This window comes from Acinonyx jubatus, chromosome C1 (genome assembly GCF_027475565.1).
Source record: "Acinonyx jubatus isolate Ajub_Pintada_27869175 chromosome C1, VMU_Ajub_asm_v1.0, whole genome shotgun sequence".
Taxonomy (NCBI): Eukaryota; Metazoa; Chordata; class Mammalia; order Carnivora; family Felidae; genus Acinonyx; species Acinonyx jubatus.
Window position 1 is genome coordinate 5,957,990 of NC_069381.1, and position 15,755 is coordinate 5,973,744.

Sequence of the window (15,755 nt, forward strand, 5' to 3'; positions counted from 1 at the left end):
AATTTCAACAGTAAAAATGTGTATTTTTTTAACCATGTCCATGATCTATTACTTCACTTCTAAGCAGCTTTTCTCGCCTCGGGAGGCTCAACAGGGAACAAACACCATCACAGGTGTTTTTTTCCTCTGCCTAGAAAAAGATTTTCCTCTTTCTAGAAAAAATCTGAAAATTCATCTAGTCCTTCTCATTTTTAGTGTTCTAAAAATGAAAAACACGCTGAGCACTCAGTCTCTCCCATCCCCCCCACCCCTCTCTCAGTTTCTTTCTTCCACTTTACTCAAAAACCCCACACTGGGATTAATGGTAGGTGAATTCTGATCTGTTTTTCAAAGGCAGAGCAATTTTGTGTTTACAAAAAAAAATTGCCATTCCACAGTCGCTACAGTGATTCAGGCAAAAATAATCACTGGGTGGTGTATTAGTGGGTAAAACTTTGATGAAGAACAGGATATTTACATGGTCTCAAAGTTTCTCCCTGCAAGTTACTTACCAACTACAAAGGAAAAGTGGGTAACTTATCCAAGTGATCAAAGTTAACTTAATATCACTAATAATGTGACAAACTGATATCATAATCTCTCTGACGTAAAGACCTTAGGACACAATACCACTAATAAAACAGTCTAGCCTAAAATGCATAACCTAAATCTAATAGGCAGGGAACAACAAACTACAAAAAACTAGACTGCACTCTTTACAAACATGTCAGTGTCGTCAAAAGACAAAGAGAGGAGCACCTGGGTGGCTCAGTCAGTTGGGCGACCGATTTCAGCTCAGGTCATGATCTCGCAGTTTGTGAGTTCGAGCCCCGCGTCGGGCTCTGTGCTGACACCTCAGAGCCTGGAGCCTGCTTCGATTCTGTGTGTGTCTCTCTCTCTCTACCCCTCTCCTGCTCACGCTCTGTGTCTCTCTGTCTCTCAATAATAAATAAATGTTAAAAAAATTTTTTTTAAATAAAAATAAATACATACATACATACATACATACATAAGACAAAGAGAGGCTAAGACATTGTTCCAAATTAAAGGAGAGCTAAGACACATGGTAACTAGATGTAAGTGCGATGCTGGTCTAGATATTAGGTCCAAAGAACAAACTGCCACAGAGGGCACTACTGGGACACATGGCAAAATGTGAACGTCTACAGATCAGATGAGTATTGTTAAACTGTTAAATTTGCTGCTTTGGTAACTATGTGGCGACTATATAAATAAATGTCCTTGTTCTTACAAAATACACAGTTAACTATTTAGAAGTAACAAGTCAAAATGTCCGCCTTTTACTGGTCAGATTCAGAACAGCGGAATAGAGTCCAGAAACAAATCCACATAAATATAGTCAACTGACCTTTGACAAAGGAACAAAAAGGCAAATACAATGGAGAAAAGATAGTTTTTCAACTAATGGTGCTGAATAACCGGGCAGCCACATGTAAAAAACAAAGAAAGAAATCTAGACACAGACTACACCCTTCACAAAAATCAACTCCAAAGGGACCACGAACCTAAAATGTAAAACACAAAACTAGAAAACTCCTAGAAGATAACAAAGGAGAAAAACTAGATGACCCTGGGTTTGGCAATGACTTTTTAAATTCAACACCAAGCACGTAATCCATGGCGGAAGGAATTGATAAACCAGACTTCACTAAAATTAAAAACTGCTCAACAGAAGACACTGTCAAGAAAAGAGAAAGAGAAGCCTCAGACTCGGAGAAAAGACCTACAAAAGACACACCTGACAAAGGATTATTGTCCAAAATATGCAAAGAATTCCTTAACGCTCAACAATAAGAAAATAAACGGCCTGATTAAAAACTGAACCACAGACCTTAGCAGACACCTCACCAAAAGATCCACAGATAGCAAGTAAGCATATAAAAACAGAACTCCACATGGTATGTCATCAGAGAAATGCAAATTAAAACAGCAATCAGACATCACTACACATCTATTAGAATGGCGAAAATCCACAACACTGACAACACCAAATGCTGGCAAGAATGGGGATCAAGAGGAACATTCATTCACTGGTAGGAAAGAAAACTGGTACAGCTACGTTGGAAAACAGTTTCGTTGTTTCTTTAAAAACCAAACATACTCTTACCATACAATCCAGCAATCACACTCCTTGGTACTTACCCAAAGGACTTGAAAACTTATATCCACACAAAAACCTACATGCAGATGTTATAGCAGCTTTATTCATAATTGCTAAAACTAAGAAAAGTGAAGACATCTTTGAGTAAGCGAATGGATAAACTGGTTCATCGAAACAATGAAATATTATTCAGCATGAAAAAGAAATAAGCTTCAAGCCATGAAAAGACATAGGAGGAACCTTAAGTGCACGCTACTAAGGGAAAGCAGCCAATCTAAAAAGGATACATACTATATGGTTCCAACTCTGACATTCTGGAAAGGCAAAACTGTAAGAGTCAGCAAAGAATTTGCTGGTTGCCAGGGATTGGGGGAAGGGAGGGGTGAACAGGCAGAGCAAAGAGAATTTTCGGGGCAATAAAACTCCTCTGTATAAAGCTGTAATAGTGGATACATGGCATTATAAACTAGTCTAAACCCACAGAATGTGCAATATACCAAGGGTGGACCCTAATGGAAGCTATGTGCTTTGGATAATGATGTGTCAATGCAGGTTCATCAACTGTAACACATGTACCACTCTGATAGGGGAGGTTGACGATGGGGGAGACGATTCATGTGTAGAGGTAGGAGGAATGTGGGAAATCTGCACCTTCTGCTCAATTTCGCAATAAACTTAAAACTGCTCTGAAAACTGAAGTCAGGAGGGAGGGAGGGGGGGAGGGAGGGAGGGAGGGAGGAAGGAAGGAAGGAAGGAAGGAAGGAAGGAAGGAAGGAAGGCCGGCCAGACAAATTCAACCTAATTACACAACATGAAATCAAAGACAAAAACAGAAAATGTCCACTTGTAGGCACAAGGCATAATAATTTAGTACACCAATTTCTATAGACCATGGAAGGCCTAATTAACCTTAGGTATATTACTTACACTTCAGTCCAGTCCCTAAGAAAAATCTGGTACTCTAGTGAAGGCCTTGATATTTGTAAGAGTTGCTACCACCACAAGCACTAGGATATCCTAAAATGAGGGGTGACACTAAAAACAAAGTTAAGTTCAACAAAACTGCGTTCTACTTTCGTGTGCTGACATTTCTTTGGCAATTTATTAGCAGTAAAATTAATTCTGGAGAGCTTGTAAAGCCGGAGAACTCCACATATCTACTTAGATATTTTTCAAACAATACAAAACAGCCCAAGAAGGCAAGATTAAAAGACCTTGCGGTGTCCATGAGGAACACAGGGTGATGCAGGAGGTGCCCCTGCAAAGAGCTGCAGCTCAGTAAAACCTACAGGCAATCTTTCCACCTCGCACCGGCCTACGGTAGTAAGCACACTGCTGAAAGAGTGGGCAGTTTTATGAGATCATAAGGTTATTCAAATCTATGCTCCGACAAGGTGGCTTGATGCCCCTTTTGTAAGAAAAGGAGCAGACGAACAAGACAGATAGCCCTCAAGAACAAATCAGTTGAAATTGGCTTTTATGGGAGAGCAGGATACAAAAACAGCTGTTCAGAGGGAAGGAATTTCTCTGCAAGCAGGGGATAAAGCCCTCTCATACTGGGAGGCTGGGTGTTTCAAGAATTTTTTCAACTTGCTGCCTTCAAATTCAACAGCTATTAATTACCTTCCATTTAGGGTAGTTGGACTAATCCCAGCATTTGTATCAGTAATTTTTCTAAAAATTCAGTTGTTTTAATTTCTTTCATGACAATCAAATATAAAAGGCAATGGTTATTTTTGGCATTCTTAATGTCAACTGGGGAAGCTACAGGAAATACTGAAAGAGCAGGATATCCTTAGAAATTCCTGCGTATCTACACAAGCAACCAGATTGGAGTTCTCTACAAGGAACGAGGTAAAAAAAAAAAAACAAAAAAAACCATAATCAGCCTTCATTTTAAAGTAGCATCCTATAATAAGTGTTCACCTTTAATTACTAAATACCATCAAGTCCCAAGTATGAAAAATATCAGTGTTAGAAACGATACTTACGAACAATAAATACCTTACACAGGAAAGAAATATTATTTTCACACCGGTATGAATTACAATCGCAAAAGCTTAAACTAGATATTAAGCAAAGCATTCTTAGGTTTCGAGGAGGTAAATGATGTATCTCACAGGCCTGCTTTATGGATCCAGGAAGGTGTAGCAGGGAGCAGCAGAAAAGGCACACACTGAGCAGAGACCCAGGAGACCCAGATTCTGGCCTAGCAGCCCCTCCCGAACAGGAATCTGGGGAAAGCTACGGGGCCCTAGCTTCCCGCTCTGCGTGAGTGGACCAGGCCTGTGTACATCAGTGGAGTGGATTTACTCCAAGGAAAAAGCAAAATCCAATTTCTTACACGCATGAAGTTTTACCCAAAATGAACACACAAGATCGACAAACGCAGCACCACTACAGGAATTATTTTTCAAATGTACACAGATGTCATTAAGATAAATGAAAAAGAAACTCAAAGAGTAGCTGTTTGTTAATCATGCATTTTTTAAACAAAATACTAAAATTATAACCACCACAAGGGCTAACAGGAAAACAAAATTAACTGATACTAAGAAGGTTTCTCACAGCGGGGACCTTGGGTGGTTCAGTCCATTGGGGGTCTGGCTCTTGATTTCAGCTCAGGTCATGATCTCACAGCTTGGCGGGTTCAAGCCCCACGTTGGGCTCTATGCTGCCCCTGCAGAGCCTGCTTGGGGTTCTCTCTCTCTCTCTCTCTCTCTCTCTCTCTCTCTCTCTGCCCCTCCCCTGCTTGCACTGTCTCTATCAAAATAAATAAATACACTTTAAAAATTCATTAAACAAAAGAAGAAGGGTTCTCACACCATATGTTACCACCACTGTCCACTCATTCAGGGCGAGGCCAGCCTGTGACACTCTCAGCGGCAGAAGCCATCTGCTCTACCAAGCAAGCGAGCAGCACGCTAACTCAGGAGTTCTTCAAGTAAAGAGGAGGCAAAGGTGGGCACCACTGCAGGGACCATCCAGGAAGTACAGAAGCCAGCCACGAGAGCAACGGACATTACACAAGGCTTGGCGGGGGGGGGGGGAGGAGAAGGGTTCCCGAGTTAAACCTCAGAATTCATTCCTGACATTCATTCAAGGCAAGATTTTCTACAACTGTAAACCTCATATTTTCTCATCGGCAAAATGAAATAAATACCACAAATTAAACTATGTGAAAAGAGTAGCACAGTGCCTGGGCACCAAGTAAATGCTCAGTGTCCGCATACTTCCCTAAGGAGCAGCCAGCTGATCTGTAAGCGGAGAGTTTATAGAGCCACAGTTCTCAATCTTCATTTGAAAGCTTTTTCAACATTTGTAGGAATCCACTGATTAGCATCCATGGTTGAAAAGAATACTCTCCCCAGAAAAATCCACATACATATAAGACTCTGCAATTTCAGGAACTTCACAGACCCTGTTACACTTAAGGAGTCCTAGGGGCCTATGGACCTCAGACCAAGAATGTCTAGAACACTAATAAATTATTTAACACCTGAATTTGTAAAACAAAAAACTATGTAACAACAGACACTGCTTGATGAATGCCTTTCATATGCTCAACACCACGCTAAGCAGATCAATGGACTTCTTCGCTCTTTGCAACAACTGCTGAGGTAGACAGTAGTGCTGTGCCCACTTTAAAAGTGAGAAAATTAAGTGCCAGGAAGGTAATGAACATGTCCTCCATTACACAGGAACGCATCAGGAGAGAAACATGTTCTCTAAAGAATAACGCACCAAAACCAAAACCAGTAGTTTAAAAAAAATGACAAATAAAATCGTTTGTCATCTTACACTATTACAGACCTGTCCTATTTATCTGCATCAGCTGCTCAACAGAGGTCTTAAACATGCAAAAAGCTTGGCGACAAAATAAAAATCCTAAGTATCTAACGCGTCTAACCCTTGCTCTCCCAGTGAGGAAGGGATTAGCACACCCTACAAGAAGTCCAGCCTGCAGAGCCGCCTCCATGAGAACTAAAATGAATGTGCATTTTAAGTCTCCTTTCCAGAGCTGCACCTTCTCTGCTTTTTGGAAAGAGTCTCTGTCCTGCCATTTAAACCACCCGATACTGGGAGCAGCTACGGGGGTGGAGGGGATCATCTCTACCCAGTGTAGGGAGAAGCTGGGCAACGTTTTCTTTGCCTTCTCACCTCCCTCACTACCCCTGGACTGCCAATAAACACAGCACCTTTTGCTTAAAAAATCCAAGCTAACATATTCTCTATAAGAAGGGAAAATGCTGCCTTTCCAGCACAAATGCTTTAAAATTGAACAAATAAGTTAAAAATTATAGAATTAACTCTTTGAGTTGTATCGCCATTAGCGTAGGAACACAGATCAGACAGATACCTGAATATGCAAAGAAAGTTAAATTACGATGCAGTTAGTGCTATCCTATAAAAACTAAATTAACAAAAATAGTCTATTAGGGAAGACATCTGGTGTATCATGGCAAGAACTGTCGACGGTACTGTCTGCGACCCTGTAATCCATTTTTTCTCCCAGCAGCTCTCTCATTGCACTGTATCAGACCTGCGTGCCTGCAGAATTTATGAGCACTCCGCACGGGGGGGAGCTTTGCCAACTGGATCCAATTCAGATCCAGCTCAAATGACTTTGGCAGCATGAAGCGTTGTTAAAGAACAATCAATACAGTTTGCTTCATGCAGCATCATCTCGACTCAAAGAAGATTTCTTATCTTATTATAGAACCTCCTCAAACCTACATCCGATGGTATCTGAGTACACCACCGATCATGAACTTATTTAAAACTCCAGTGAACACCACACTTTTCTGCTAAATAAATAAATAAATAAATACATACACACATACATACTGGTCATCACTAATGCTAATACAAAAAGTTTACTGAAAATCAATGTTATTATGGGCAAAATCTGAAATCTACTCAACAAATCCTGATTAATGAATATTGCAGTATATGAAACAGTCAAACAATGACATCCACACTAACTGGAGAATAAAGTAGAAAGTATCAGCCTGAAAGAGAAAATCATCTCTTAGATATATATGGAAACAAGATGGTAACTGTAAAGGCTGAAGTCTTTGAAGTAGAGAGTCAAGTTGGGACTCTGCTAATGTGTCCCTTACGATGTCAATATCTTTCCAGGGATTAAAATTAGACTTTTATCCACTACACTGGGTTTTATCTTCCATTGTGAATGGTTGTTATATCAAGAATTCCAAGGTTTCCATAATGTGAGCCTTTTTTCTGGTCTAATTCTTGATAAATTACACCAGCAACTACTTGCACATGACACTGCTGCTGTGACGATTACTCCTGGTTTTGTTATGAGGATTAATATCCTAGCTCCCCTGTCCCGGTCCTCCTCTCTTTACACATGGGTGACAGCCCTCACCATCTAGCTGGAGCTTCTGCCATCTGGCCAGAATGCACCGGATACCCAATCCATCTTCTTAAGCAAGCATTTGCAAATCAGCTTGCCTGGAATAAAAAAGCCTACAAAGGCTTCTCTCCCACGTGTCACATAAAATCTGCCCTCGTCTCACCTCTGCCATGCTCTATGATCTGGCCCCGCGTTATGTGCCACCTCCACCCCCACGACCCACTAACCTGTGCTCTTCCCCGACGTCCTGCGGTCATCTTCTCTCAACTCCCAGCCTCACCAGGCTCACCGCCTATGTGGCCTACAGGGACAGGTGGACACGTACACCTGGAAGGCTCCTCCAGTCTGCCTGTCCACATGTTGCTGATGTATCAAAAACCAACCCGGCTCCTCAAAACCTGCCTGTCTTCACAAAACTCCCCCAAGTGGGACAGCCCGTTTGGAGCACTCGCTTTTCCTAGTTTCAAGATACTATTATTCTACACTATAACTGAGCAATTCATTATACAGCGCCAGGTATCTTGTGTTATTTTCTGAGTATGCATTTGAGCCCCACGGTCAGATTACGCACAACAAGAGAAAAGACAGGTCTTCAACTTCTTTGGTGATTAACAGCAGTCAATCCGAATAAACACCTGTCTTCCGGAAAACATTATCATTAAATCCTCATAAAGGCAAAAGAAAGGCAGACAGGTGTTTACACAACTTTCATAAGAGGGGAGATACAGGACACACAAACAACCCACAGATCACCAACACCAGGCCCCGTGCTCTAGGGACAAAGCACCACAGACACTTCATCCTGCTGCACCTCACACACACGTCATTACCACCAGGTAACGGAGACATTACCAGGGCACAGCCGAGTCCACTGTAGCTACACCCTAACTCAAGCCTTTCAAAGGGTTTAATTCTCTATCTGGCATCGCAGAAGAGCCTAGCTGCTTCTGAGCAATATTCGACAAAATGTCACCTGAGAGGACAGCATCCAAAATAGTTTAGATTTGTGGGCCCTAAGTCCCCATGATGCTGGGGAAGTGCACATTTCACACTTGGACTCAAACTTACCCCCTTTTTTCCCCATTTCAGTTGCCAACATCCATACTCGCTGCTGATTGCCAGCTCCTGCTCCTTGCAACAGCCCAGCATGCTCTCTGCTGGCGCCCCAATACCCTACACCACCAAACCCCGCTGACTTCTGGAACTGTCCTAGAGGGGTAAGGCAAGTCCCGTATTTTGCTTCCTCTGTGCATGTACTTGTTACTCCTTTAAAAACACATACAATACAGCACATTTTTAAAGGGGCTCTGGGGAGGGAGGTAATATTCCTATTTTATACCCTATGGGATATAAAATATTGATAGCTTTTAAAAACGGGATTCTCCTTACCCCTACAGGCCCTCTCCCGGCTTCAGAAAGATGTTGTGGTGGCTGTGATGCCACCGGCAGAGAGCATGCTGGGGGGTCACACAAAGCAGGAGTTGGAGATCTGCAGCAGGCCTGGGAGTTGTGGACCTAAAAAAGAAAAGAGCTTTCAGTTAGCATGCCCAACGTCCCCTCCAGCCCTGGTTACTGGGGGCACGCAGCACACAAGCACGTATCTGCACCACCCTTGAGCAGATGGCCTCTCAGAATTTGTTCTAACACCGAAGTTATCAGCCTTTCTGCATCAGCGCCGTTGCCTTAGTTCAGCATGAACAAACATATGAGCCTTATGGCTCCAGACTTTAATCTGGGTCCTGTTGTAAAGCAGTATGGTGTGTGCCCCCCAAGTAACCAAGTTAAGATGTGACACAGTGCCAAAACACGGTGACAACGGCATGCTTTGCTTAGAATAAAAACAAAAGCGCAATGGTGTCAGATAAACGCAGCCGTAAATGAACCAGAAGTGGACAAACTGAGCTTTCAGAAGAGTTTCTAATGCGAGACCCTAGAGGCACAAGACAGGTACTTAATAAGGAAATATTTGAGGCATTAGGAGGTCAAAGGAAGATCCTACCATTTTCTCAAAGTCCTAGTTTAATTTTGTAAAGCTAAAGGCAAGGCAAAAGACAAAGGCTTAATAACAGAGGGAAAAAAGACACCTTTAAAGTGAGTTTTAATTTTCTCCCAGTGCCCATGTGAACAGGCACAAAACATAAGCTCAAGAAAGACACTATTTCTTTTAGGCGCGAAACGAGCGCCGGTGCGTACCACGTGTCTACACGTCTTCCTTTACACCGTGCAAACATTTAAAGCAGCAGCAGATTAGAGAGCAACTTCTGAAAGCCAGCACCGTCCTTGTAAGTATCAAAACAGATACCTCGATAACAGTTCAAATATGTTTCCTTTTTATACATTCTGGAGAGTACATAACACTTCCAAAAACTAACCAGCCCAGTTTCGTGGTTTTTAAATAAACTACAAACTCCATAAGATGCAAACACTTATAGAAGAATCTCTGTTCTTAAAGTTGCTTTAAAATAACAGACAAGCAAACTTTTTAATATTAAAGCATTTTTAGGGAGCTTTCTTAAATTTAATTCCTTCTGAATCACTAACAACTTCCCATAATCCAAGATTTTAACATGTTCCATTAACTACTTATTTTTCTATGTCTCTTTTAAGACAAAAACACAAATCCCAAGAAAATAAGCTAATAGCGGGGACTGTCTTTATCACGATGGTTTTCTTTGCCTTCTCTACAGATCACCTTCTAGAGTATATCCTGGGCACCCCATAGTACAATTCCTGTGTGGTCAGTCTTGACTCCCACTGCCTCAAGGACAACACACGATCACAACAAGTGTTGTTAGCAGCAGGATCTGCTCCACACACACCTCCCTCCTCCCCATACCAGCACCACAAATTCCAAATCAAAGAGTCAACTGTGCATTACAATATACAATATACTCAGTATTTTTTTTACCATAATCATCCAATAAAAATGAATTTCTGGTGAATATTTTGCACTAGTAATTCATCAGTCAGATCATTCAAATTCTTATTCATTCACATCAAGAGCTTTAAATAAAGAAGACACCTAGTAAAGCATTTCAAAGCACCTTGGCATTATTTTAAATATGCAAAAGTTCAAATAATTATTAAAACATTTTAAGTATTAAAAAGTACATTTCAAAGCAAAGCACTGTTCTTACTTATGAATCGGAAAACATGAACAGGTATCTGTTTCCCTCATTTTCTTTTGGTTCTTCTGGTGGGTTTTACTTGGACCATTTCAAGTTAGTCCTTAATCACAAACATCCACAGGTACACACAAATTATCAATTTCCAATTCTAAGATATCAAGAATATGAATAAGACTTTGCCAATATTCTTGCAAAGCAGCCCTCTGCAAATATGAAGTTGTCTCAAACTTTCTTAAGCTCCTTTTTTAGAAAGGTAAGAATACCTAGGGTTTTTCGCATTAAAAACATTTCACCTCCAGAGAACAGGTTTAGTAAACATTTTTAGATACATATTTTATGGAACAGTATAATTAAACGAAATTCTTTCAGTGGTTTCCTAGTCCTAAAATCCAAATAAACCAGGAGAAAAATGAATTACCCAACTTCACAGTAATAGTGAACCATTAAAACTTTAAATCCCACGTGGCCTACAATGACTGTCAGTCATGAGTGAAAACAGCCTGCTGAGAAGCTGGGTAAATGGGGCCAATAAGATGCTATGAGAGTATTTATTCCCAAAGCCTCATTTTGATTTTCATTTATGTGAATATCAGCCCCACCATTTATAGGTTGACATTCGTATCAGGGAAAAAGGCTGTAGTGATTCAAAATAACTTGCAACATGACTGCTCCATAACTGGCGGGGGGAACACCTGACAATATTTTGTCCGTTAAACTTGGGGCTAAGGATTTCATCCCCCTCTTGCTTCTTAAAGGATTAAATAAAATTATAAATGTCACATTTACATGTGAAAAGGACATACAGTCTCTGTGCATATACTTTTTATTATTGGTGGCCTACTCCAAACAAATAGCATGGAGCAAGCTTAATGACCCATTACAGTTTATCATAATGCTTATAGATGGCAACTAAGCAACCATGGCCTGTACTGTAAACGAAGGGAGAAAAACGGTGTGGTCTCCAGAAGAATACTTGAGCACCAAATCAATAGGGTGCACCTTTGCTGGACGTGGAAATCACCGTGTTAAGAGTGGTGTCATGCTGGAGCACCCACTCCAGACAGGTGAGGACAGCTAAAGTAGCGGAAAGGAGCCCTGTGGGAGAATGACTTCAGCTGCACACTCCATTATGTCTCTAAATAATACTTAATTCCTCACCCTGTAAACTAAAAAACAGTCGATAACGAATGTCAAGGATTTCACTTCATTATCCAACACTATCCTCAAAGTCACACAGATGTAAATGGGTGATACTGACCTTTTCCTAGGGAATGAACTAGAGGAGAAAAAGGAACTATGGAAAGAAGTACTCAGTTCTGGAAATCTAACTTGAGCGGCTACCAAAAAGAGAAAATCAACTACTACTTGACACGAAACTGAATCATTACATCATAAGGCATTTTTCCTATCAGCCAGCCTTCTCAGGAATGTTTACCTACAGACTTAAGTCCTCATTTATCTTTGCTAAAAGTCAGTAATACAGAAAATTCAAAACACATTATAATGCCTAAAAAATGTTATGACTTTGGCAACCCTCTGTAAACTCCTGAAGAAAGTAAGTAACTGAGTTTAAGTTATTTTAAGAATAGATTTTTATTATTTAAATATCTAAAGTACTACACACTACAAGCTAACCAAAATACTACACGCTGTAGACTAACAGTAAAGAAATGCGTCTCTCTGGTTTGTTTAATAAACAGAAGGTGGATTTGTAGTTAATGCATTGTATCAAATCACTGCTAACGTTTTTCTAAAACTTTATGCACTGAGTTTTTTTCCCACTGAAATGTTAACTTCACTCAACATTCAATAAACATTTGTTGTGGATGGGCTGGGCAATATGCTAAGCACACAGTAATACATCAGTGAATAAAAGCAGGCACGGTGTCTGCCCCTGCAAAGCTTGGACGCAGAGTACCAATGAAACACCGTATCCCTACCACGTCCTCCCATGGCCCCAGCACCCTGCATCCACTTTGCAGGCTCCATCTTTTAATCGAAAAACAACGTCCCTGCCAGGTAGGTGCTTTATACCCCAACTACACGGGTAAATAAAACAAAGTTAGGAGGGCTGAGCGTCTTGCCCAAGGTCATGAAAGATAGCAACTCAAGAACAGACCAGCTGATGTCAAAGTCAAGCTCGGACACATGCACGCTACCGTCCCTCGTCTCGGTCCCTGGGTGACACCACACGTTCTGCATTAGCCACACTCACACTAATGCAGTCCTCCTATCCCATTCCCAGGAAAGTTTCTGATACGAGATTTACCTAGTATCAAAACGAATGCCCATTTCCCAAACGTCTACACACCATGCATTCTATGCTGAGCGAGCACAGCAGCCGAGATGGGAATAAACAACTGCGGCATGTGGTGCCTAAGTGAAAACGAGCTCACGGTGTATACACACAGGTGTGTGCACAGAGTGCACAGTAACGAGGGGTCCCGTATCCCCCAGCATCATCTATGTCAAGGTCCCTAACAAGAAATGAAAAGACAAAATTACTTATCCCCAGTTAAATTTTCACTGTAATGACGGAAAAGCAGCTCCTTGCTTTTAATCTACTTCTGAGAAACTTGATTTGGTGGCGAGAGGGCAACACCGATGGGGAGTGGAAGCTGAGCCGAAGCTCCTGTCTCCACAGCCCCTCTCTGCTGTACTGTGCAATCAACTTTGGGGGTACGGTTCTTTACAGACACCGACCAGGAAGAAGTAATTCCGAATGTTCCTCCCCCGGGCTGCTCACACTTGGCAATGAAACAAAGAGAAAGCAGTAACGGAGATGTGGCGTGCAGCCTCAGCTCCTCCACACTCACAACCAGCACTTAGAACGTGTGCCGTCAGGGACGAAAGGCCACAAAAGCACACTCGCCCATGCGGAGCCGTAACAAGTCACTGAGCCCTAAACAGTTGACCAAAAATACCATAATATCCCTAATGACATTCCCCCAACTGGAAGGAATCTCTACACCAGGTTTAATTTTAATGACAACTTTCAACTTCTAATAAACCAAACAGGCGCCAAAGGAATCAATCACTGGTATTTGCTCAAAATAATATTTGCAATAATTACATATCCAACCCGGAAAATCATTTCGTACAACAGCTGAAGAACCGATAATTATTTAACTCTAGGAGACCAAAATCCTTTTTTTTCTAACGTAGGAATGATAAAAGCTCATTAGGAATCCATCCACACAGAATGTCCGTGTAGAATACTGAAGGACTGGGTTCCATGACTTATCTGTGAACGAAGACTCAGGTACAAAGTAGTACTATCAGAGCCAGACAAGGTAGTCCTCAGTGTTCTACTGAATGAAAATTACTAATCTAAATGATCTCGCTAAGCATTTTCAGGATTTACGATAGCAAATCAACTCTATTATGCTGACGGCCCGGATTTCTATAAAAAATGGAATTTTATTGTTTTTTTGGAAAAGCAAGAAAGAAATCTTTCTCTGGGGACAAAAAGTGAATGGCTTCCTCCACATTAATCCTACGGAGAGCGTTCTCTCTGAGGACTGACACCCCGTAATGCCGCACTGGTCTGTCCAATCAGAAACTAAGGCCACTGAGGGAAGGCACTTTGTCCCACAGGCTTCCGTCTCCTCCAGGAGCCGCGCCCAACAAAGCACAGCAAGGAGGCTCGCGTTAAAGGCCTTCCTGATTAACGGACACACTCCTCACCGCACTCGGGGATATAATGCTCCTTGGTGGTCTTGGCTCATCCGGGAACAGAACTCTGGAAGCGAACTAAGTCACAACCGACCTAGGAGAGCCGCGGCAGCGCGGCAGAAGAGAGCGCTGGAGATGTTATGCCAGGCTCTTTCGGCTGCGAGCGGAGAGCCACTCAGGCTGGCCGAGAAAACAGGCCCTTGGGGAGCAGAAACAAGGACCCCGAACAAGTACCCGAACCGGGCGGCCTGAGGAAGCCTGGGCACATTGGGGCAGAGGGGCAGACCTCCAGGCGGGGCAAGAGGGCGTGCTCTCGCCCTGTCGCCGCCCACCGCTCTCTGGCGCAGCTGCTCCAGTCCCCACTCTTCCTGGCTTCCGGCCGCCCCAGGCCTGCAACCTGTCTGCGTCTGCCAGCCCTCTCTGTGGGCACTGAGGCGTTTCTCGAGTCGTCCTTTCCCGTTGGCCCCTCAGCTAACTCCTTCAGTCTCTCGGTTAATCTTTTCAAGCAAGGCCCCGAAGATCGCAGACTGCCGGTTCCATATTACCATTCTTTCAAAGCGCTAAAGATTTTGCCAGCTGCCTCATTTCGCTCGGAAGCCTAAGGTGCCCAGCTGCCTTATTGAACTGAGGATCCTTCCTATTCCTACTTCGAAGCATGCACCGTCCCTCACTCCACCTCGCCTCTCCTGTCTCTTGCGCCCCTGCTTTGACTACTTGTTCCACGGATCCCTTCGTCGTCGTAGTCAAACAAACCCAGGCTGGTCTCCTCGTGTGCAAAGAAGCCCAATCAAATTAACACTCCCTACGAGGACGAAAGCTTCCTAACACAACACATAATGTGCTTCCCTTAAAAGTGCTACTTTCAAAAGTGCCCTCAGTTCTGCTGGGAACTCGATCACTTTGCACCATCACAGCTTCCACGTACCCCGTGAAAGTGCGGGGTCTAAACGGGTGGACCAATATAGTACGGGAGGGGCCCTATGCGTTTTGATGGCTGCGTGCGAACTAAGAGGAAGCCGTGGATCCCATCCCCCCAGGCAAGATGGCCACGTAAACTATCACCTAAAACAAGGACCCCCTTGAGAGTGAACGGGGACACTGCTGAACACTTGGCCAGTGTAATGGAATCCTGCACACAGAGACAACTACCTTCTTATCGTGGACTCTGACTGCACGGGATGTAGTGGCAGAGCCCAGGGGACAGCCCAGGTCCCCACAGAAAATGCAAAGACCCTTCTTATCTCTCACAGAACTAGTTCCTGAAATGTTACCCAGGGTTCTCAGTTCGACTAACTGGCATCACGCTAGTTTTGGTGACTGGTCATAGAGGTTTCCTTAGGCCCACCTCTCAATTCCTTAACTGCTGCTAAGGACTGTAGTCTTACTTAATGTGTTCCACAAAGGGCATCTGCCCAGTTCTTTTCACAGTCTCAAATATACCATATGCTCAAAAACTCACCACAGTAAAACG

At 42.7% G+C, this 15,755-nt stretch overlaps 1 protein-coding gene across 4 annotated transcripts in view; it reads right to left on the reverse strand.

Annotated features, from left to right (window-relative positions):
* RERE (arginine-glutamic acid dipeptide repeats) overlaps nt 1-15,755 on the reverse strand; it is a 418,258-nt gene that overhangs the window by 208,831 nt on the left and 193,672 nt on the right. For 3 of the 4 annotated variants that reach the window (XM_027060521.2, XM_027060518.2, XM_027060520.2), the window contains exon 4: nt 8,871-8,996. The exons of the other annotated variant lie outside the window; for it this stretch is intronic. In XM_027060521.2, the coding sequence (XP_026916322.2) occupies nt 8,871-8,996 (126 nt within the window). The remainder of the gene's footprint in view (nt 1-8,870; nt 8,997-15,755) is intronic. 4 annotated transcript variants of the gene reach the window in all.